This window comes from Eleutherodactylus coqui, chromosome 9 (assembly GCF_035609145.1).
Source record: "Eleutherodactylus coqui strain aEleCoq1 chromosome 9, aEleCoq1.hap1, whole genome shotgun sequence".
Lineage (NCBI taxonomy): Eukaryota > Metazoa > Chordata > Amphibia > Anura > Eleutherodactylidae > Eleutherodactylus > Eleutherodactylus coqui.
This window is the reverse complement of record NC_089845.1, coordinates 149,974,868-149,998,555: the sequence shown is the minus strand read 5'-3', so window position 1 is coordinate 149,998,555 and position 23,688 is coordinate 149,974,868. Positions and strand designations below refer to the sequence as shown.

The window sequence follows — 23,688 nt, the reverse complement described above, 5'->3', positions numbered from 1 at the left end:
CGCTGTGAGTTCAAGTCAGCAGTGCAAAAGGTCAGACAGGAATGCTGGTCTGTAATACAAACTGTGGCGGTATTACGCTCATCTGAGAGTAGTCTAAGAGCATTAGACTACTCTCAATTATGTTCTAATTGACCAGTACAACATAATGCAAGGTATGTACACAGCAACACCAGATAGTGTATGTGTGGGGGGCAAACCTCTAACATTTCAAAACTGTTTCAACTTTTTTCCAAACACATTCAACTTTCTATAATCTACTTTTCCAATTTAGCATTAGAAGTTGATATCGGAGTTGGTTTGTTTCACAATGTGTCTTTATAGGGGGGGCAAGGCTCAGTTTGTTTAATATTCTCTAACTCATTTTTTCTTTACACAGCCATTGAGTTACAGCATGACATTCTGGTTGCCTCCACTAAGGCTGCCTGTCCGTCCACAAGCGTATCGGTATCCTGCGGCAGATCTCCACCGCGGGACACTGCCACCTGGGAGCAGGAGCCGGCAGACGGATCTCCGCTGCGATTTGCTGGCGAGTGGAGGAGTGGAGAATCGTAATGAGAGCAACGCTATGGAGAACTTCCACTGCATTCCCTGCGGCAATAATCTGGCAATGAAAAGCCGTCCATGGACAAGCAGCCTAAGGCAAGCATGAGAAACTGCCGAATGTAAATTACTCAATCCAAATGTGAGCAATAAAAAAAATAAAATAAAATCAATCAATCTATTAGTGGGCTGCAGCCAGACAGAATTTGTTAGCCAACCCTGTAGTTCTGTTTTACAAAACCTAAAGCTTCAAATCCTAAAAAAATTAAATTGGAAAAATAAACCAGCAGAATCTAGTGTAAAAATTAAACTGAAGTATACAAAAGTTGTCGACACCTTTCTCCCCCCCCCCCCCCAGCCCCCTTCATGATTGACAGGAAGATAAAACGAACTTACTTTTCTGCCCAGAAGAACTTTGATGACCTGTCTGCTTAAGGTGATTGGACACAATTCATTCTGCAATAGACATAGACCCAGAATCCTGAAAGCAAATACATAGCATAATGAGAAACTGGCCATGTTATAGCGTTTTCCAGATATACCGAACGGCTGACGATTTGCAGTTACCTGCCGATATTACGGAAACAATTTAGCCGTGCTTCTGTGTTTTTGCCAGGCCTAGGGCTATAGAACCCTCTTTTACCAGGCTGATAAAATAAGGGTGCATTATCATCTCCATCATCTGTGTCCGTCAACTCCATATCAACCACGCTGCGGCTGGAACCATGACGCTTCCGGTTTTCCTGCACTTTTTCAGATGAATCTAACAAGCCAAGATCAAGAATACTGTCCGCTCCATTTTCCCTAAAGAAAGGAACATCCAAAAGTTAAAAAAAAAATGCAAAAAAATTTCCATGAGATTAAGCATGTAGTTATTTAACATAGTAGCAGACTGTGTGCTGTACCGTACCTTCCATGTGCTATTATTAGTTCCATAGCCTCATCAACCCTGGCTCTCAGAGAGTCCTCGCTGGCCAGCAGCAGTAATAGCTGTGCAGGAGACAATTCTAGCAGCATACCTGTAATTTTACTTGCAAAGGCCTAGAGAGAAATGGTTCGTCAGTATTACAAAAATTAACATTTGATTACAAAAAGGAGCATCCGAGTGGAAGAAGAAGAAAAAAAAAAAAAACTTGTAACATTACCGGCTGCATGGCTTGTACCCTTGGATACAGCCTCTCGCCAAGGGCCTGTCTGTGAGCTGGTAATGGGTCGGGGTCATCACTGGGATTCCCTTCAGAGGCTGGCCTGAACGGCCTGGTATCAATAGACAGCTGTCTTCTAAAATCCCTAAAATAAAAAAATAAAGAGTGAGTTACGCAAAAAAAAAAAAAAAGTTAAGACAGCTAGGTTCCCATGGGACTGAAATCCCACAGCTTGGTCGCACCAAAAAGCCGCGGGAGAGCTGAGTCTCCAAAGCCCGCGTCCTTTCATCGCAGGTTTTGGAGCGGTTCGGCCGCCGGCATTCCTTTGCAGCTTTCTCCATAGAGGGGAGTGAGGCCGCAATGGGGAGGGAAAAAAATTTAAATGAAAAAAAAATTGACATGCTGTGGCTGTCAATTACACACCGCATCACCGATTCCACCCAGCTTTGCCTGGCTGGCTAATCCCGGGGTTAAGAGCTGCGGGCGGATTTGCCACACAAAAATTCTGCAGAGTTTCCGCGGCAAATCAGTCCTGCGTGAACCCAGCCGAAGTGAACCACAACAGTCGTACAAACCTGTCTCTATCTCGACGAGAACCTGCTCGTAAGCCGCTGCTCCTCCTCATGTCCCTTTCCCTTTCTCGATCTCTCTCCCCTCGATTTCTTAGTCTTTGCATTAAACCTAAACACATTGGTAAAAAAGTTTAACAGCTTTAGAACTATTTTTTGAAAGGTTGGCATATATATATATAAATTAACAGACTGGGAGTAGATATAAGTAGAAAAGAACTTTAATGCAGAGTTTATTAAATTTTACTAAAAGGTGATTCCCATCGCAGCAGGTTATACCCTATCCAATGGATAGGGGATAACTCTAGTTGTGGGGGTTCTGATCACTGGGATGCTCTGATACCTCTATCTGAGGCACAAAGTTCTGGCAGCACATGCACTCTACACTTTTTTTTACTTCAATGGGAATGCAGAGTATAGTCATGCCTATAGACAGGCGATAACTTGCTGAGATGGCAATAACCCTTTAAGCTTTATAGTCAGAAAACAGGTCATGAATACCTCTCAGTATTTGAAAGCAATGCATTAACCAACTTTTTCAGTGCATCTAAAGTGAAAGAACATTTGAAGATAATTTATTAAAGAGGATTTGGGGTCTACAGTTCCTACAAGGATCTTTGTCTACATAGTAAGTAAAGACAGACCATGTATAGTCAGATTCTGAACACTCATTTGTCTTATTTCTTACAAATATACTCTAATTTAGCAAGAAGTAGGGAACAGATAGGAATTCTGACTGCAGAAACAGACTACATATTATGTAGTCTGTTACCACGGAGATACATAGGTCTGCATAGAAGCTGTAGACCCAAAATAGGAGGTTAAGGGAATAAGCCATGCAACAGATATAATTAAGTGTCCTTACTTGTATGGGTTCCTTTGTTGGCATTCTGGATACAGTCTAGACTAGGCAGTTTTTCATTGGACAGAAATGCTTGTGCAATAGCCGTATAGAAGCTTCGGGCGACTCCACTGCCTTCTCCCGGCTCATCTTTGAAGGTGACCTTGACTCTATGGACAGCCATTGGTGTTGTGGCACATCTTCGCCCAAAATGATTGTTCAACTGTCTCATGGTTTGCTGAATAAGGAGATCTCGATCCCTGTCAACCTACAGCCCAGATAAAAACACAGCAAAGTATTAATACATCAGCATAATATATCCCAATATTTATATAAAAACCCATACGTACCTCCAGCGTTAGATCTCTAGACTGCTGATTTCTAAGCTTTTCCATCTCTCTTCTGAACTTTGACTCTTTCACTTCAAAACCACCCAATTCTGTCAGAATCTGGTAAGGTAAAAACATTGTACAAAAAAACCTTTACATTAAAACAGATAACACATAACCGAGCAAGGACTGAGCCATTACACAGAAGTTTACCTCATTATCCTTGTAGAGCTACAGCAATTAGCAAATCTTTAAAGAGACTTTCCACCAGTAAATAATTTTATTTTTAAGCTACATGAATTCAAAATTCTGTGCCGACTAGCTTCCCACTAGATCTTTACCGTGGCTAGACATTTGTTTTTCTGACTTGGAGTTTAAGTTTCCTTGCATAGACAAAGTTTAGAAAGACAACACACTGGCTACCACTAGAGGGAGCTCCATAACAGAATAAGGCTGCAACCACTATAAAGCCATTTTAAGATACTCTGCAAAGAACCTTGAACCAAAAAAGAAACCTTCCCTGGGAAAGATTAAAAGGTTCTCTAGGTGGTTATCCTGCACATCAATTCCCCCTTAAAGATCCTTGAAACATAAAAGGGTTAGGATTAGGGATGAGCGAGTATACTCGCTAAGGCACTACTCGCTAGAGTAATGTGCCTTAGCCGAGTATCTCCCTGCTCGTCCCGAAAGATTCGGGTGCCGCCGCGAGGCGGGGAGCTGCAGGGGAGAGCAGGGAGGAACAGAGGGGAGATCTCTCTCTCCCGCCTGCTCTCCCCTGCTCCCCGCCGCAACTCACCTGTCAGCTGCGGCGGCCCCCGAATCTTTAGGGACGAGCAGGGAGATACTCGGCTAAGGCACATTACTCGAGCGAGTAGTGCCTTAGCGAGTATACTCGCTCATCATTAGTTAGGATGCAAACCAGGAATACCAAGCTGAAGACACAAGGTAGGCTTCTGATTAGCTGGAGGTTTTCCAACACGTCAGTAATGCTACCAGTTGTTTAAAGTGCTTATCTCCTACAAACTGTTCAGATGTTACATAAAACTGCAGCAGATCAATACAATCTGCTGCGAGAACACACACAGGATTCCTGGGATTTGTTACTTACAGAACCGGGCTCTGCTCCGACATCTTCCATAAAAACTCGTCCAAAAAGTTCAAGGGATAATCTCCATCTTCCCAGCAGCATATCATGAGATATCACCATGCCCATAAAACTGCACTGTGGTCTAAAATGAAGGAGAGAGGGGGAAAACTAAGTGTCAATCCACACAGACCCCAGAAGAGTGAGTGAGTACACACACACACACACACACACACACACACACACACACACACACACACACACACGATAACTTGCCATGGCAATTAGGATTACCTGAATGATGTCAGAGGAGGACCCTCACTCTCAGTCAGCCCGATTTCTGCCAATAAGCTGCTCTTTAACTGGGCTGCGAGATCATGTGCAGAAGGTCCGGGTTTTGAGCTTTCTACTTCTTCTGCAGGGACATTTTCTTCTACAGTTTCCTTTTGCCGATTCTGCATACTCATTACATTTTTTAAATTAGCAGCATAGGACATTTTTGTCGGCAAAACCTGCAAAACAAAGATGCATAAACCTGTATAAATACGGACAGACCATGCCTGTAAGCATAAACCTGTATAAATACGGACAGACCATGCCTGTAAGCATAAACCTCTATAAATACGGACAGACCATGCCTGTAAGCATAAACCTGTATAAATACGGACAGACCATGCCTGTAAGCATAAACCTGTATAAATACGGACAGACCATGCCTGTAAGCATAAACCTCTATAAATACGGACAGACCATGCCTGTAAGCATAAACCTCTATAAATACGGACAGACCATGCCTGTAAGCATAAACCTCTATAAATACGGACAGACCATGCCTGTAAGCATAAACCTCTATAAATACGGACAGACCATGCCTGTAAGCATAAACATCTATAAATACGGACAGACCATGCCTGTAAGCATAAACATCTATAAATACGGACAGACCATGCCTGTAAGCATAAACCTGTATAAATACGGACAGACCATGCCTGTAAGCGCATCATGTAATGCAAATCCAACAAATTATGGCTTAAGTAAATGGGAAAATATTGTATACATTTCTGTCAACATTAGGACTTTAAATGGTCTCATCTTTTCCTAGTAGTACGGAAGATGCAATACATTAAATGATTTTCCTAACCAGAAGTGTTAAATCTACCATCGATGCCTGATCAGTGGGGTAGGACATCTGGGAACCTCAGTACCCAATACAACCACAATCAGTAAAATGATCTCTGCATCAATTCTGACAAAGCACCAACTAGTTGAGCTTCTATGAGCCAAGGCACTGGAGAGGTATGCCTTCAACACATACGGTGGTGGTAAAACAGTTAAACACTCATTTTGGAGATTAGATCTTCCAATTCTAATGTAGTCTCAGAAACGTGAGATCAGGAGGTGTGAAGGATAGAAAATAACTTAAAATAGCATTAGTGGACATTTTACATTGCAGTACATAGTTTGGTTCTGAATTGTGTGCAGCAATGGCTGCCGCCTATCGTCTTACCTCCAGGCAGTTTCTGTCTACTGTAACTTCTATTAAGCATTTTCCACTATTTGCTGAAGATGAATAGAGACCCTGACTTGGACGGCCAAACAAGTCTTCTTTCCGAGCATTCGGCTGAAAACGGAGCAAAGACATTAAGTCTACTACGTGATAAATGAACACAAAATACTACTGAATACCACTGATTTAATTTACATGCATTCCAGCAAGGACTCCTGCACACTGGTGAAAGATATTGGCCCCATTGAAAGCAACAGAACATTGCAATCCTGTCGCTGCTGTCACATCAGCAGCAGGGGTTTCCGTCATTTCCGTAGAGAGTCCCCTCATCGCTGAGCACCCTGCCGATGCCAATAGTGTTCAGTGATGGGACTCCCTGCGGGGATGAAGGAATCCCCTGCTGCTGCGACAGCAGCAGGGGATCGCAATGTTCACCCTTTGTTTTCAATGGGGCCGGCGCTGCTGCCGCCGACCCCATTGAGGACAAGGTGAAACCGCTGGATGAAGAAATCACCCCGCTGCTGCTGTCACATCAGCGGTAGGGGTTTCCGTCATTTCCGTAGAGAGTCCCCTCATCGCTGAGCACCCTGCCGATGCCAATAGTGTTCAGTGATAGGACTCACTGCGGGGATGAAGGAATCCCCTGCTGCTGCGACAGTAACAGGGGATCGCAATGTTCACCCTTTGTTTTCAATGGGGCCGGCGCTGCTGCCGCCGACCCCATTGAGGACAAGGTGAAACCGCTGGATGAAGAAATCACCCCGCTGCTGCTGTCACAGCTGCAGCAGGGGATCGCGATCTTTTCCCATTGCTTTCAATGGGGCCAGCACTGCTACCACCGGCCTCAATGGAAACAATGAGAGGTCATCGCAAAAAGAAAGGACATGCTGCACTTTTCTTTCCACGCAGCATCGCAGGAGTGAGAACATCGCAAATTTGAATAAAACCATTGAAATTCACTGGTTTCATAATCATGCATTTTCACTCTCTCGCAGAACAGAAAATCACCCTATTTTCTCGCCAGTGTGAAGGCGCCCTAAAAGTGATTTGTAGTCTTGCTGTAGTTCATACTACAAAACAAGTATGCAAACGTAATGTGTAAGAGAAGGCTACATCTTCAGTCAACTGTGACCAGACAGATGTGACACAGGATACAGTTACTACATGATCCGTTTATGCTGGTTTACTTCGGCAGGGCAAATGAGTCACACCAGCTGTGATCACTTTAGGCAGGTATGAAAAGTTACCTGCCGGTATTCTAAAGCTACCTTACACAGTCACAAACAAATATACATCAGGCAATACTCCCAATATATACATTTGATGGAAGACTCCAATGTGATGTGAACATGACCTTACCTGTAAGAGATGTGGCTGGTCTGCTAGAGGAATAGCTTCTGCAAGAGGCACCTCAAAAGGATTCGGTGGAATGCAACCAAGAAAGGTCATCGAATCTGAACGACGGAAAAATGGATGGTTCTGACCCGTCTCTGCTGGCAATGTGTCATCGTCCTTGTCATTCAAAGCAGAACCTAAAAAGCAGACAAACATTGTAGGCAAAGACTAAATGATTTCACTGTAGTAAAACGGGAAGTGAACAGATGACAATACAGCATTGGTAGTGATCTCTATTACTGGTACTCCTTCACTGTTCGTTAGGTTATTACCCATTTTGAACCACTCTGAAGATGGAACTGCATTACCAAAAGTTAAAAATCAGATGCATAATACAACTTCTGGTGACCTACGCAAAGCAACATTTTCAACGTATCCACCAAGTTGCATGTATCACGGGTGCATCCAGTTTTTACCGTGCAAATAAAGAAGTGTTCCATGGGTTGAGACCATATGGGCTAATCATCAGTATTAGGGTGGATTCAGATGAACGTATATCAGCTCGGTTTTCACGCCCAGCCAATATAAGTCGTCTCTCTGCAGAGGGGCGGAGAGGGGGTGGAGAGGAGTTCCTGCTCATGGCTCTTCCATCATCTTCCCCCAACCCCCCCCCCCCCCCCCCAGCAGATGAGGATACCGTATATCGGCTCAGCGTGAAAACTGAGCCGATATACGGTCATCTGAATCCAGCCTTAACTTGTATAGAACAGGCTACTTCTAGTAACAATTTTTTCTACCAAAGCCGCTACAAACTAACATGAGAAAGGATTCAGCTATACGAACTTTGATTGGTGTCATCGTCATTTTCATGCTCCGAGTCTTCATTATCAAGACCAAGTTCTAAAAGTTCTCTTGTCCTGAGAAAAAAAGTCAACAGTAAATAAAAAAAGCTAAATCTTACTCCAGGGCCTCCTTCCCACGGGTGACAGATATCGCAGCTTTGTAGCATCGATTTTTCATTGTAAAAAGTCACGCATCGCTGCTACCCGTGATTTTAACCGTAAGTTAATAGGAGTTTCTAATGTAAAAAATGTATTGCATAGCACAAAAATCACAAGTTCCTGCATTAAACAAGGAGGCTCCACAGAGAAACCTGGGATACAAAAAAAATAGCACATCAAAGATTGAGCAGGCCGCGATTTTTTTTCCCCACCAACATGGCATCAGTGAAAACATCGCTAATGTGAAGAAAACCAATGAAAAGCATGTGTTTAACAGATTTACATTTTGTAGCGCTGGCACATCACCAGTCTCCATGTCAGTTTTTGTATAAAAACGGAATGTAAAACGAGAATAAAGGAAGTTTTGGGGGTTTTTTTGGCAGAGGGGAAGCTAGTGAAATGGAGACCAAAGAGTTTTGTCTTCCCTACTGAAGCCTATGGTCTGTTTCCATGAAGCTTTCTGCATGGAGAATGGAAACCAGGACAGAACCAGTGCATGATTGTAAAAAATGGTAGGTGAAGAGAGTTTAAAGGGTATCTTTACACGGGACAACCTATTGAGAGCAGATGACCGACAGGTGGTCCCAGTGATGATCATTCCTTTGCTTTCACAATGGAACGATCATCACTCAGTGAACGGAGGCAGAGCAGGCCGGGAATTGTTCCAACCTGTCGGCTTCCATCCACAGTAAGCAGGCGGCCATTGATAGACTGCCTGTTTACACGGGTCAATTTGTTCCGTTTTTTAGTCATGCGTAAACAAAATTAATTCGCCGTTCAGCCTGTGCATGCTTTTAGAACAAACAGATCGTTCAGATTACTGCAATCCGAGAGAATCTGAACGGATTTGTCGGCCCGTGTAGAAAGGGCCCTAGCAGAGCATTTAATGGCTTCACTTAATCGTACAGAACAGCTTACTTCGTAGTTTTAGTAGCTCATTTATGTATATAATGGTGGTCAGTTTGCAATGAAATAAGGCGTACCTTTTTCGCTCCAGCTGCGGGGTGTCCAATGTCGTCTGCTGGTTCATTGCTTTAATCCAGTAGATTAGAGCTTGGAATACATAGGCCACGTGTTTCAAGGAACAAACATCCAGCACAGGAAGAACGTCTGAATGTTCATCATTGTGGGAGCGCATCAGTGAAAGTGCGTAATTTAGAAAGTCTCCACGTGCCGACATTCCTTGCCGGGCACTTAGTAGAGTGGCTCTTCTAGAAAGAAACAGTAACATAACTGAGCAATCAAGATAAAGCAAAATCTTAGAAATACTAACTTCATAACAAATTATGATCAAGTTCTGGCTCACAGGTTCGTCACTGGAATACTCCTAAGGGCTCACACACAGGAAGACGCCTCAATCCTGCCTTTGCTTTAGCAGTGCACACTGCCCCCTGCTGGTGTGATGGTCTGGGGGGGGGGGGGGGGGGGGGGGGGGGGGGTTACAACGATCACATACAACAGTCAGTCACCCCCAGTAGTGGTACGAGGGACAATGGCAGCTCAGCGATATGTTCAGGACGTCCTGCAGCCACGTGTTCCTCTCATGGCAGCTTCCAGCAGGATATTGCTCGGCCGCACACACAAGGGGGGTGGAAGGGAGGGAGGTCACAAGAATGTCTCTACAACATTGTCACACCGACATGGCTGCCCGGTCACAAGATTTCTAACCAAGAGAACATGAATGGGACCATCTGGGACACAAACTTTGACAACCTGCAAATTTGCACGATCTAGAGGCTCCGTTGCAGTAAGTGTGGACAGATTTGTTGCAGGATACCATACAGAACCTGTATGCAGCCCGACCACTGCAGTGGGAACAGAGCTGTTCAATTTCTGCAGAGATCAGCTCAGCACACGAGCCCATCAGCCCTTCCAGCTGATCCACAGGGGTACGACTCAGGATGGGCCATTAATAGTTGAAAACCCATTGAAAATGCAGGCACATTTTAATATAGATTTGTTTAAAAAGCAAACCCTACAGCACCGATTCTCAATTAAAATCAAGTTTTCTAAAATAAATTTGCCGTTTTAGTTCCATAGTGTTCTAAATCCCAATTTTTCATGGCGATTCCTTGAATGTTTGAACACTTGTACAGTCAAATGTACCTGCTCAATCTAGAAATGTAAAATGGCATTTAACAATACAATAGGCTTACCCCTGAGTGCTAGGAACATGCACATGAACTTCGGAGTAGGCCTAGTTCACGCAAGCGTAGTTTTAGCACGTGAAAAGATCAGGCCTAGCTCGGGTGAAGATTGCAAGAGAGGGTGATTTCCAGCAATCAAATCCCGAGTTGAGGTGAAATTGCCCATTCACACGATTGGGAGCTGCGTGTTATCCAGCTCCCATAGGGGTCTATGGAAACTCCCACGCATCATGCACCAAAGATAGGTCAGGTCCTATCTTCTCACGCACCACAGACCTTAGTTCTGTGCATTGCAGTCAGTCTTTAGGCCTCATGTCCACGGGCAAAAGAATTAAAATCCGCAGCGGATTACTCTTCTCCCGCCCGCGGATCCGCACCCCATAGGGATGCATTGACCACCCGTGGGTAGATAAATACCCGCAGATGGTCAATAAAAGTGAATTTTAAAAAATGGAGCATGTAAAAAAATGCGACATGCTGTATTTTCGTGCGGGTCTCCCGCAGGCTTCTATTGAAGCCTATGGAAGCTGTCCGAATCCGCGGGAGACCTAAAATAAGAATAACTTACCTGCAGCGGACCGGGCAGCTCTTCTCTTCCTCGCGGCTGGATCTTTCTTGCTTCGGCTCGGCGGATGTGCCCGGCGCATGCGCGCGGCACACCACCGACGTGCCGAGTTCATCCGCCGGCCGAAGAAAGAAGATCCGGCCGTGAGGAAGAGAAGAGGTGCCCGGCCCGCTGCGGGTTAGTTAATTCTTTTAAATTCTTATTTGAAGCGCTCATGTCTGCGGGGCAGGAGGGACCCGTTACGGATTCTCCATGTAGAATCCGTAGCGGGCCTGATTTTCGCCGTGGACATGAGGCCTTAGGGTCCACGTTTTTTCCGCATCTAAGGCTCCTTCATCTGAAAGTTTCTAAAGGAACCCATTGGTTCTATTAGACGTGACATTCTGCGTTAAAACCACGCTCTTGTGAACAAGGCCTTAGTCTCCTAGTGTCAAAAGTCTATACCCATGGTGTCTGTCCCTTACTAACATGAGTGAGAAAGCCTGGCTGCAAGTCTGTAAAACTTTTTTATATTCTATATTTTTATTACCTTCTACCCTCTAGAGTTCTTAGACTAGCTTCTTCACGTGCAGTCATTCTCTCCCTACGCGTAGGATTCTGGGATGCATGAAGAGGATGGTTTGGATGACCAGGATCTCCAGCAGATGATAATGCAGACCCATAACGAAGCTGTGCTTCAGTAGAGTCCATAATGCTAACCATCCAGTTCCACGTTGGAATAAGCTTTTCTTCTACGTAATTCTGAAAGTGAATTTATGAAAAACAGTGAAAAAAGTTCTAGAAATGAGGATTCAGGCATCAATGATGGTACGCAAGAGTTATAGAAGTACCTGCAAGTTAACAGCATCTTGGTAAGTTAGCTTTACAGCAGCAGGTATCTGGGAGTAGACCAGGTGGTTATACTTGGGGATCAAACCCATTAAGTCTGAAATTTGCCGAATTACTATGCTGTATGCCCTTGCCAGGCTGCTTGCAGATGTCAAGTAGCTGCTCGAGTTGCTTGCTTCAAGGGCAGCTGCTGCACTGGAACTCATATTCCCACTTCTTCGCAAGCTGGATGGTTCAATGTAAATCAGTGCTCCAGAGCTGGCTGTAAAAAAAATAGGAGACGATCAACAACATGCTTAAAGAATGTGGATTTAACCAGTGTTAAATGGTACATTTGATTACTACTAATCCTAAATCTTTGTAAGTTATGGATTCCCTTTCACTGATTTATGAAATTTCATTTTCACTTGCCTGCTGGGGTGGAGGTACTAGATGGGGCAGCATTGGGGGCTCTTTGATTTTGTGTGTTCCTCACAGCCCACTGCATGGAACGTGGAGCCTGTGCCGCACCATTCGCATGGGTGCTGTTCGTTGACCTCTCTAATGGCTCATCAATCATGAAGGTTTCCTGATCAAGGTCGTCACTTTGACTACTACTGCTGTCAGAATCACTCGAGTCATTAGACTGGGAGTCATCTTCAGAGAAGAAAGCTGGGACACTGCTTGCACCTGCAATGAATAAGATATTTAGTAAATTGCTTTGGACAGTCAGAGAAAGTCTGAATTACTAAACAAGATTAAAAAAAAAACAAAAAAAAAAAAAACACAAAAACATACCCGCTTCTGAACCGGCAGTTGCTGCCGTCACTACACTTCGGCGGCCGCTGGCATTGTCTTGGTTACTGTGGTTGCTCTCACTGTCGCTTTCAGTCTCCGCAGCAGCCAGCAGATCCAACTCCATGTCGCTCCCTGCAACACATTTCTCAAAGTTACTCAAAAGTACTTAGATTCCTCATATAGCGGTATTTAACAGAATTTTCACAGCATAAATTACCATCCTCATCATGTTCATCGTGCTGTCCTTCAGCCTCTGCATTCTCCTCTCCATGCTCCTCCTGCTCATCATGGTGGTCTTCCTCACCAGCCACTCCCTCCACTACCTCCACCTGAAAGGGAACCATAAGATTAAGTTAATCTAACCATCCAGTTTTGATTTAAGTAATTCAGCCCCTTTTGCTATCGGAAACCTACAGCTATTCCTTAAGAATTCAATTTTTCTTCCCCTTTTTCTAGAAATTTTACAAAAACACATGACAATTAAATCTTAAAGGGGCTGCTCTTGTGAGAGGGGGGGGGGGGGGGGGTGAGAGTTTTTCCATCCCTGTAACACTCACCTAATTGCCTGTCACACTCTGTATAACTATGTACACTGCAGCCTTTTGTCTGATACTTATCAGACACCATCTTGATGTCGAGATTTCTTCCTGCTTTCTCTATCACTAGTCTGAATTGTACCATCTCAGTCTCCTGGGAGGTCAGTGTGATTATCACTTCTTTATTTACCTAAATAAGCTACATACGTATGCACTCAGGAGGAGGAGCTGTGAACTCCATTTTAACTGTGACAGGAGCCTATAATCAGGAATAACTGATAAGCTCTTTAGAGAGGGACACAAATGCCTATGTGGTACATTCCATGAAATATTAAACTAAAATTATGCTGATTGAAAAACTGAATTGAGAACACAGACCCAAGTAAATCTCAGGTGATCAAAACGAGATCACATGACCCAGAGGAGAAGGACTCCAGGAAGTTTAAGACAAAAAAAAAACAAAAAAAAAAAAACACTAACACAAAGCAATACTAGCCGACATATAGTGGGGGGCTAGTTACATAATGAATGGGAAGAGAAGAAGAAAAAAATTCCCTGGAGATCAGCAATACTAAGACAGGTGAAAATTGTCTTGTGTGATAATAATCCTTATGTCCACTGTGCAAAGACCTGGAGGGATCTGGGCGATTAAGTAACTCAATACACACACACTAAATGTCACAACATGGATAATTTACCTCTTCTACATCTGCAGAAACAATGTCATCCTGTTCTTCATCTCTGCTCCTCACAGGTTGCGACTGACTGATCCTCCTTTGCTGCGGATTTCTAATGATGTACGATGACTGGGACTGATTGGCACTGCATTGGGGAAATATTAAAGTAAGACAGAAGATCATCAGCTGTATGGATCCACCACAAGTGTCTTGCCCGGCGAGCCGCTGACGTGAAACGCATGATGCGGATTCTCGCAATACTTCCACAGTGCTCAATGCGGAAGTATCACGAGACGGACGGCTTTCACTGACTGCAATGGAAGCCACCCATGCAATTTTTCCACACAGAAAAGGACATGCTGCGATTCTCCCCCGCAAGCGGAAAGTCGCAGTTGATTTCCGCTCATGGGCAGGGGAGAATCCTTTAACACAGCAGGTCTATGAACAGACATTGCTGCAGGCGTCTGACCGTGAATTCTGCAGCGATAATCTGTCAGTGGGCATTGGGCCTTAAATCTTTCCCAATATGGAACAAGTAAAAGCAGAATAGGCATAATACATTGGAATCGGTTACATCCTTACTTGCTGGATTGATCAGATGATGGTCGGGGTGGAAGAGGCTCCACCGAGAAAAGCTCTTCACTTCCTTGCATGGCATCAATACTTGTGCTAGCCAGTGTAAAGGGGGCAGTCGGACGTGCGATTCCCATTCTGACAGGGACGATAAGCGACTCCGCTACGTTACACAGCTCCTCTACGGCATAAGGAAGCAATGCCTGGAAAACTCTTTTACATTTGCCAATAGGTTGTGGAATAAAATTGCTGGAAAACAAAAAAAACAAAACTGTTAAGGACCGTTATCGCAAAAACCTATGAAACACATGCATATAAACCAAGTCATGTTCCGTGCATACATTTCCTGGATCTTGGAATGAGAGTTTAAAGGGTTGTTCAGGACTTGGCTGATCAACAATTGAGGACTTATCCCGTGGAGAGCTCATCAGTAGTAAAAAGTTTGCCACTCTGGATTCCTGCCAAGCAGCTGTTCGCCAGGCTCATTGTCATTGCTGACAAAGCCAGAATTGGATGGGAGTGTCCACAGTGCAGCGGGGCAGTTTGGTAACACAGACAGCTCCACCCATAGCGAAGCAGGTAGGGTTGGCATTGCAGGCACATCTACTGAATTAAATGGGAGCTGTGTCTGCATTAAAGGGGTTGTCTCACGCAGAAACGGGTTGTTTTTTTTCAATAGGCCCCCCGTTTGGTGCGAGACAAACCCAATGCATGTGTTAAAAAAAACGTTTAGTACTTACCCGAATCCCCGCGCTGTGGCGACTTCTTCCTTACCTTACTAAGATGGCCGCCGGGATCTTCACCCACGATGCACCGTGGGCTCTGTGCGGTCCATTGCCGATTCCAGCCTCCTGATTGGCTGGAATCGGCACACGTGACGGGGCGGAGCTACGAGGACCAGCTCTCCGGCACGAGCGGCCCCATTCACCGCACAGCGCAAGCGCGTCTAAAATCGCCAGAAGACGGCGATTTTAGACGGATCCATGGCGACAGGGACGCTAGCAACGGAACAGGTAAGTGTAATATACATCGTGCATTAATTATGAGCCATACAGAAGTTATTCAAAGTGCATTAATATGGCCATACAGAAGTGTATAACCCCACTTGATTTCATGAGACAACCCCTTTAAGAAACCAGGTCGCAGCACTACAGACAGCCATGGGCTTCCTGCTCTGTCTACACTGACAGTTCTAGTCTGACATCAACTGATCAGTGGGGACCTGAGTGATGTACTCTGCCAATCAGCATTTGATGACCGATCCTCAGGAGGAAGGGGAGAGGTGCCAATACATAAAGGAAAGAATGGAGCCGCAGTTGTCCAAGCACACTGTTGCTCCATTCATTTCAGTGGGACAGTCTGAACTCTACCTACTATCAATGGTCCAATTGAAAAGGAAAAATGAAGCAGCAGCGCGCATGTGCAACTGCCAGTCCATTCATTCCTAGGTGCACTGGATTCTTGGGGGTCAGTGGGGTCCTAGCAATTAAGACTCCAAAGCAATCAGCAAATTATCCCCTATCCTCCTCTTTCATGGGACAACTTTTAGCCACTGTCGGCATAAATATACATAAGCCACAGAAGACTTACTTTTTCTTTTTGGAGGAAGCCATTTCAACACTGAGAATAACAAATACGCGTGCCACTGAACGCAGAAATCGCATGGTGACAGCTACAGCCTCCTCTCGACGCCCAGGAGCGTACTTGTTCTGAAGTTCTTTCACAAGTGTTCCAAGCAATGTGTCCAGCAGCTTAAGAAAGGAAAGAAATCAAAGTTACGTTTTGGAGTTCTGAATTCCCAGTCAGATGATAGTGTGGAATAAACACTCTAGTTTGTTAAAGCCATAACACTAGTGACCCCTCAGAAGCAGAACAGCAAAATAAAACAGTGCTGCAAGTTAGAAATGTGTGCAAGACCTGAGACTTACCAAGATGTCTGCTGTACATTTGACAATAAGACAGTGAGTAAAACAGTCCAGGCGGATGGTACCACTTTGCTGATTTAGATAAACTTGCTCCTCTGGCAGAAGATGACCAATTCGACTGCTTGCACTAAGACTTGAGAAAAGAGATTGTATATTAAAAGATCTTTAAACTGACCACCAGCTTTCAAAGTAAACAACTTTTGTACATTGACTTTATGAGCAGAGAACTGATGATACCTTGTTCAGGACCTGAACCGTTATTAACCGGGGCAGCTCCCATTATGGAGAGTTCATCTAAACAGAAGCAATGGCCACATACAACTGGACCCGCAGTGACGCTGCACTGTCCATAGTGGCTTTCTTTTGAGGAAGCGTTGTCCAATTGGGATACCCACTTTAACCACCTGACAACCTATGATCTAGTTGTGTCATATGTCATGCAGTAAGGATTTGGCAGGAGACTAAGTAATAAAACCCATTCCATGCCCGATTGCTGTCAGCTGTTACCGACAGCTACTGGGGCAACTGATTGCAGCAATTTAACTCGGGCACCGCAGTCAGTGCTCTCCAGAATATCTATGTAGCCACCTCCAGAATCCCTTCAGCACCTGTGATGTGATCACAGGGTGCCGATGGGCTCGTATGACAGCTTTGAGTCTAATAAAGGCTCCCATTGCCTGCTAGTATTTAAGTCTAGCAAGTCCTGCCTCCGACCGGGTTTAATGGATCATTAAAAGTACGATATACTGCAATACAGAAGTATTGCAGTATATTGTACATGCAGTCAGACAATTGAAAGTTCCTTTCGCGGACAAGGAAAAGAGAAAAAAGAATAAAACACCCTCATCATCGGATGTTCAGCAGGGCAAGTAAGGGGGAACTCTGTCAACCTAAAAACTCCAAGTAACTCCAGAATCTTGAAGACCTGTAGCAGGAAGGTCTGCCACCTATGGATAGTAAGCTAAAAAGGGTTTAGCCGATTGGCTATAGGAGGGGTATAGTTGGTAGGATTAATCAACTCTTTCTTTGCTTAGTGTTCACCTCCTAGTGGCAGGAGCTATACCCAAGGTCTTCGCCGTGACAATACAACTTATCCCATTTAAAAAATAAAAAAACGCCCCCATACGGCTGTTGATAGAGAAAAAAAAGTTATGGATCTTGAAAAGTGGGAAGAAAAATTCAGGTCTTCAATGGGTTAATGTCCAGTCCATCAAAAAAAATATATCTACATACATAGATATATAAAATCAATAACTCACGGGTCTTTGTTTTCTTGAGAGCCAAACATGATCATAGATTTAAGTGCATTCCAGTCTTGTAGTACACGTTCCAGCGCAAGTTGTGCAAATCTTGGAGGCTCCAAATCATGGTCCGGCATGTCAGAATCTACCAGAAACACCAACCGGAGGAATCATTTCCAGATGAAGACACACATCTTAGTTGTGCATTGAAATAGTTTTATACTGAAAGTGATCTAACCAAGTAGATTATCTCATAACAAAGAAATTCCACACACCTTCTGGATTGGCCGCTTTGCGATTTCTGTCTTCACGGATACGTGGCGGTCTGTATTGGCAATGCTCAACTGTTTGCCTGGCAACAGTCTGCACCAAGAAGAGAAGTAGGTGTTCCCCTCTAGAAGAAAAAGTGACAAACAGCTGAACGTTATGCATCAGCAAAACAAGTAACTTACAGAGGACAGGGGAATAAAAATAAAGGCCTGACCGCAGAGTATCATAGGATATGACAGCACAATGAAAGCAGTTAATAGAATGCTTCTGGGCGCCATTACACAGCCCCAGTCACACTTACATGTTAAACCAATTGCTGCAGCCCTGCAATTCGCTCCAACATGCTAGCGTCGACAGTACTGTGTAATAGCGTCCTCAGGGCTCCTGCACACGCGGTTTCTTGCACATTTTTTCACGCGATATCGCTGCGTTTTTTTAACACGAATGTCAAAACCGCATCACACAAAAATCATAAGTTTGTGCTTTACTATTTTTATGCGATGCATTTTTAACATTAGAAAGTCCTATTGACATTCGTGTGAAAAAAAATGCAGCGATATCACGTGGAAAAACCGCGCAAGAAAAATGCAAGTGTGCAAAAGAGCCATAAGGGTGCTACTACATCAGAGCTGCAAACACTTTACCTATAACGGACACCTGGACTTCTACAAGTCTAACCGTTATCAGTAAGTCGCAATCACTAGTGCTGATGTAATAGGACCTCCAGAAAAGGCTAGATTTTCCAGAATGGATGAAAATTACCTGCTATTTGGCATGGTGACTAAATTAGTGATAGTCAGTAGTCTGTACAGCAGGTCAAGACGAGCAGACTTCTGGCCTGCAATTAATGTTTTACATTTGCACTTCTCCCAGCAATCACAGTAGGCAGTTGGTGAAGTTCGCTTTAACCTAAAAATCAAGCAGACACATTTTTTCTTTTTAACATTTACCCAAGCAGCCGTATATTCCTATTCAGAGAAGAGACAGAACAAACAAAAACTTACTTGCAGTCGTGTCCTTTGTGGCAGACTCTAGCACACTCTGTACAACAGCAAAGAGATTCCAATAGACCGCATGTTCGGCATTCAAAAATGTCCTGAGAACAGATGAAATCAGAAAGTCTATTGCTCTGCAGACTCATATTGGCAATACGGCTCACGGAAAATGAAGTATCCTTTAAAATGCCCTTACTTTTCCACTCGATTCTCAGATAGGGGGTGGAGAGATGCAGCTGGACTGTATTTGCCCAGAATGCAGTTGTGTCTCTATGCCAGATCTCAAGATTTGGGAAAAACATAAATGCAGCCTACAGACTTAATTAATGACAGCTGAACCCAGCAATTACACAGGCTTCGACCAACCATTGGGAATGTCATGACTCCTTTAAAGGGCCACGGGCTAACATTGTAAAAGCCAATGCAAATCACAAAGTATTTTGTAATGGGTTCACTAAGTGGTCGAGCTACTTTCTTCATTTTCTATGTCACGTGACCCTCCATCTGAAAAATATCTCCACTGTTTGAAATCTTGTCCACATTTGCTACTTCCTCCCCGTCTATAGCCAACATCCTGCGAGCAGTGCATGATGGGAGGGCAGGAGTGGAAGCACTGTGCTGTACTGCTCATGTGCAGTTCGAGTCCTGGCAAGTCCTGTCTGCTTCAGCAGCTCTCGGGCACTCAGAGGGTGGTGGTTGGTGCTAGCAAGTTGTAGGACCTGCAAGCGGATCTACAGTGCTGGCCAGTAAACAAGCTCTATGCATGATGGGAGTTGTAGGCAACAGTCTGCTGCGGTCTTTACTGCGCAAGTGATGCATGTAAACACAGCAGCAGATCAGCAGCTACACGGGACGAAGAGGGTCCGGAGTAGGAGAAAAATTATACAGGTGGCTGCCACTTTGCTGTACCTACTAGATTTCAGCATTTTCTGAATTATTTTGTGCCCGGAAAACCCCTTTAACTACATGTCCGATCCTTTCTTCTCTAGGGTTAAAGTTGCCATCGCAAGAGGCATCAAGCAGATTACCAGCCTCTATCTACTGGGAACACATGCAGACTTGTCTGAGCGCAGGGTACAGAAGGCTGGAGAAATAGTTGTTGACTGAAGGAGTGTTCGGCTGGCAGCCATCTAACGCATACAGCTAGTCCAGTGATGCAAGTATAGTTTTACCCACCACAGCAAGAATCAGAGAGTGCCATGTACATTAGCAAGACATTGTACCTGGTTGATGTGCTCAGCTCCAGTCCACGTAAAGCTGCATGTATCATTACAACAAAGAACATACAGCGGAGAGTCATCTGCATTGGTTCCAGGGGGACAAATCATGGTCTTGAATACATCTTCCTCTTTCTCATTTGCATTAGCTTCAGCTAAAACAGACATTAAATGAAATTATATCAGCAACGGTACTTCAATATTAAACATACCTCCGTCAGACACCTGTTCTGCTCACCTTTGGCAATTTTCTGTGCCGTTTCCAAAATGGTAATAGCGGCTGGGTAAGCTCTTCCACTAACTGCAGACATGAAGGGAGTCATACCTCTAGCATCCCTGAGGGTAAAAAGAAAAACATTTGGAACTGAACTCCCATATTAAAAAAATGCCTTTTCATGTAACCAGCACACCATGCTCCCAAGGAAGTTGTACCAAGCTCGGCGCAGGAAATGCTGGAATTAGTGAATTTCCCCCCCAATTATCTTTTGAAAGAAAAACCCATTGTGAAGGGATGACCGAGATGCAATCTGGTCCAACTTTCTGTATCAATTCTTCACTACTCTTGCAATCATTCACACAGGTGCTGGGCTTCTTAGAGTAGAGGCTGGCTCTTGTTAAGGATTGCTATGAAGGCTGGCATCAGCTCTTTGGACTAGATAGTGGGGTGTGGAAGTGATAATTGGCTCTACTTGGGTGGCCGGCTCCTTTTTGACGGCTTGTGGGCGAGAATAGGACATATGATGTGCAGATCTGATGGCACACAGAAGAGGTCTGCGTGCAGTTTGATCTATGGTGCGACCAGTGAATGCTTGTGTAACCCCATTATACTGTTGGAGGGACATTTGGGTGTGATTATAGTGCGGATGGGAGCACTGGATATGTATACTGGAAAGGAATACTATGTAGTTTACACTCTGGATTTGGAGATTAGAGGGAAGAGGGGTGTTTTGAATGATCTATGCAGAATAAACTGTAACAGCATCTTGTAGATGTAGTTTATACTTCCATATAGTAATTCTTGGTGATATGGCTATATTTCCGCATGAATGTAGTAGCCCTTACAAATGCTTTTGGTAGTTTGCAAATTCCATAGGATGAAGCCGGTTACAGGTTATATAACAGATGTATAGACTTCTCAATTTAGAAACTGATCAAGTAATACAACGTGGGAAGCAGTAAGATAGTGATGTGTAGATACAACTCAAACACTGACATCCTCGAATAAAATGGTACATTGTTCTGTCAAACTAAAAAGGAAGTCTAAGAAAGAATTTTCAATCAAGATGTTCACTGTTAGAGCGGCGAACATACTTAGCAGAGAGGAGGTCTCGGAGGTACGGCTGCAAAACGACACTATCGCACAATAGTTTCAAGATAAAATGGGCATTTGCTTTTCGATCCTTAGACTCCACCACTGAAGGTTCTGAAGAGGGACCTAAAAGATTTAAGAGGTTTAAAAGGGCAAAAACAAAAAAGTAAACTCGAGCTACACAGCAGTATCTCATAGGATTGTTCAGGGACTGATACTGATCGCTTATCCGTAAAGCAGGCCCATGAATATCAGATCTGTTAGGACCTTGGTACTCCCACTGACCAGCAGATCAAAGGGGCTGCAGTGCTGCCCTTCCATATATACCGGGCACAGTTCCATATGATTTTGTTACTACAAGCTAACACTATTTCACTTCAATGGGTCTAAGCTACAGTAAGCAGTAGCGCCGCACACAACTACTAACATGAAGCTGTGCCTAGAAAGCAAAGAGGAGCACGGAGGCCCCTTAAATCAGCTGATCAGCGGAAGTATTGTTAGCCTAAGGCTAGGAGGTTTGTATCAGACCATTGTGGAAATGCTGCGGTCTTGTTGCAGAATGTCTGCAGTAAAACCCCAGATAAGTGACAGTACTGTTACAGCAGAAACTCTGCAGCTTTTTCCTTTCCGTGTTAACAGGATTTGCGTAATCCCATTCACTTTAATAGTAAAATGTTTCTTCTGCGGAAAATCTGCTGAGTTTGCGAAATACGCAAATACTTTTAGACTAGAATCACATATGCAGCTTTTTTTGTCAAAGCAGAATCAGATCCAACATGAATGGGATATATAAAAGGGACAACAACAACTACTACTACTTCCTGCTGGATCCACTTCTGGTCTGTACCCCTTAAGCTGCAAGTGTCTTTCTAGTCTTGAGACTGTTTACGGTATTTGAAGAAAAGCTTATATTAGAAGTAAAAGCAGTTTCACCTGGAATGGTTGATGTACTAGGCCCTTGACCAGTGCCAGTGGATGTTGTAGTAAGGGATCCTACTGCAGGGGCCAGGATAAAATCTATGTCTCCATCTTTCAGAAAGAAGAAGTACATAATGTTTACCAACACACAACCAAAAATAAAAAAAAAAACTAAAAATCTAGTAATTTGCAGTCCTAAAAATCTCCATGTCGGGAGAGAATTTGAACCTAAAAATATAAATCAACCACTGTAAAGTAACATTTGCTTTACTTCATACTGCAGCTACAGCGTTATGTAAAATACAGTTGCTTCAGTTCTACATATTACACCAATAAAGTAAAAAACGCAGAACCATAAGGGATACAAATAAATGTAAAAAAAAAAAAAAAGTATTTAAAGAAATTAAATTGTGGTAGAAAACCCATGATAAAGGGGTATACTGACTAGTTCATCAACAGCAATGTGCAAACAATTACTAGCACACCACAGCTTTAAGAGCATATGAATAAAAGTCGTTAACTGGATAAACCTACACATTAGCAAACTATCGAACAACGAGTGTCGCAGCTTCAATGCACATTTTTTCCCCTCATTTATGCATCATATACACAAAAGCCTATTTGGAGCTCATCAGTACTACATAGCTTGTTTGATAAACCATGCACAGCCTCATCAGATCCTTTCCTCACCTGGATCCATAGCCGGTGGATCTGGCACCCAACTTGGAGGGGCTATTGGAGGAGAAACAGGATCCTGATGATCGGCAGAAGCTCCAGCTTCATGTCTTCCCAATCCCGCTGCTCGAAGAGATCTCCTCATCATCTCCCTGAGTCTTAAGCTGTAGTTTATAAACAGATCAGTAATATCAGAAGGAGTATAAACACTTCAGCAGCAGCTCATTTTACTATCAAATCGATATGGGACTCAACCAATTCCAGGTTTCATCCTTTCACATAAAGTTAGAAGACAAGTAGTGAGCGGACCAGTTACTACAGGCAGTATTTCCACTACAACTGAATTGCTGAGAATTACTTTAATACAACTACATTTTAGGAGTACTGTGAAGCCCACCCATGCAGGGTAACAAGCTGTGAATGTATACAAGACCCTCACTATGAGTTGTATACCCTAGATTACATCCACCAGCCGCATGTTCAGATCAGTGTGCCATGTCCTCTGCGTGTGCTGCTCCCCCAATCTTACTGTTTCATATAACATTGCAGTGTAATCTTGCTGCCCTGCACCATTATAAAGTGTTTTTTTAAACTTCATTAGAAAGATTACAGGAACATTCACGAATGTGCAAAATAGTTACTGCAGCAAAAAAATAAATAAAATTAGGAAAAAACTTCCATTTG

The 23,688-nt window shown here is 43.8% G+C and overlaps 1 protein-coding gene across 1 annotated transcript in view; it reads right to left on the bottom strand.

Moving 5' to 3' along the window:
• The window catches only part of UBR5 (ubiquitin protein ligase E3 component n-recognin 5), a 73,576-nt gene that overhangs the window by 6,451 nt on the left and 43,437 nt on the right, over positions 1-23,688 (bottom strand). The window contains exons 23-53 of the mRNA XM_066578627.1: positions 23,020-23,168; positions 22,345-22,440; positions 21,414-21,537; positions 20,341-20,438; positions 20,109-20,257; positions 18,895-18,986; positions 18,653-18,799; positions 17,896-18,014; positions 17,639-17,765; positions 16,383-16,512; positions 16,045-16,205; positions 14,464-14,703; positions 13,903-14,026; positions 12,886-12,997; positions 12,669-12,800; positions 12,303-12,560; positions 11,894-12,153; positions 11,593-11,804; positions 9,335-9,562; positions 8,194-8,267; positions 7,375-7,547; positions 6,016-6,129; positions 4,803-5,020; positions 4,533-4,653; positions 3,446-3,544; positions 3,120-3,363; positions 2,261-2,366; positions 1,686-1,830; positions 1,451-1,581; positions 1,108-1,344; positions 937-1,021 (exon numbers count right to left, since the gene is read on the bottom strand). Of these exons, the coding sequence (XP_066434724.1) occupies positions 937-1,021; positions 1,108-1,344; positions 1,451-1,581; positions 1,686-1,830; positions 2,261-2,366; positions 3,120-3,363; positions 3,446-3,544; positions 4,533-4,653; positions 4,803-5,020; positions 6,016-6,129; positions 7,375-7,547; positions 8,194-8,267; positions 9,335-9,562; positions 11,593-11,804; positions 11,894-12,153; positions 12,303-12,560; positions 12,669-12,800; positions 12,886-12,997; positions 13,903-14,026; positions 14,464-14,703; positions 16,045-16,205; positions 16,383-16,512; positions 17,639-17,765; positions 17,896-18,014; positions 18,653-18,799; positions 18,895-18,986; positions 20,109-20,257; positions 20,341-20,438; positions 21,414-21,537; positions 22,345-22,440; positions 23,020-23,168 (4,705 nt within the window). The remainder of the gene's footprint in view (positions 1-936; positions 1,022-1,107; positions 1,345-1,450; positions 1,582-1,685; positions 1,831-2,260; positions 2,367-3,119; positions 3,364-3,445; positions 3,545-4,532; positions 4,654-4,802; positions 5,021-6,015; positions 6,130-7,374; positions 7,548-8,193; positions 8,268-9,334; positions 9,563-11,592; positions 11,805-11,893; positions 12,154-12,302; positions 12,561-12,668; positions 12,801-12,885; positions 12,998-13,902; positions 14,027-14,463; positions 14,704-16,044; positions 16,206-16,382; positions 16,513-17,638; positions 17,766-17,895; positions 18,015-18,652; positions 18,800-18,894; positions 18,987-20,108; positions 20,258-20,340; positions 20,439-21,413; positions 21,538-22,344; positions 22,441-23,019; positions 23,169-23,688) is intronic.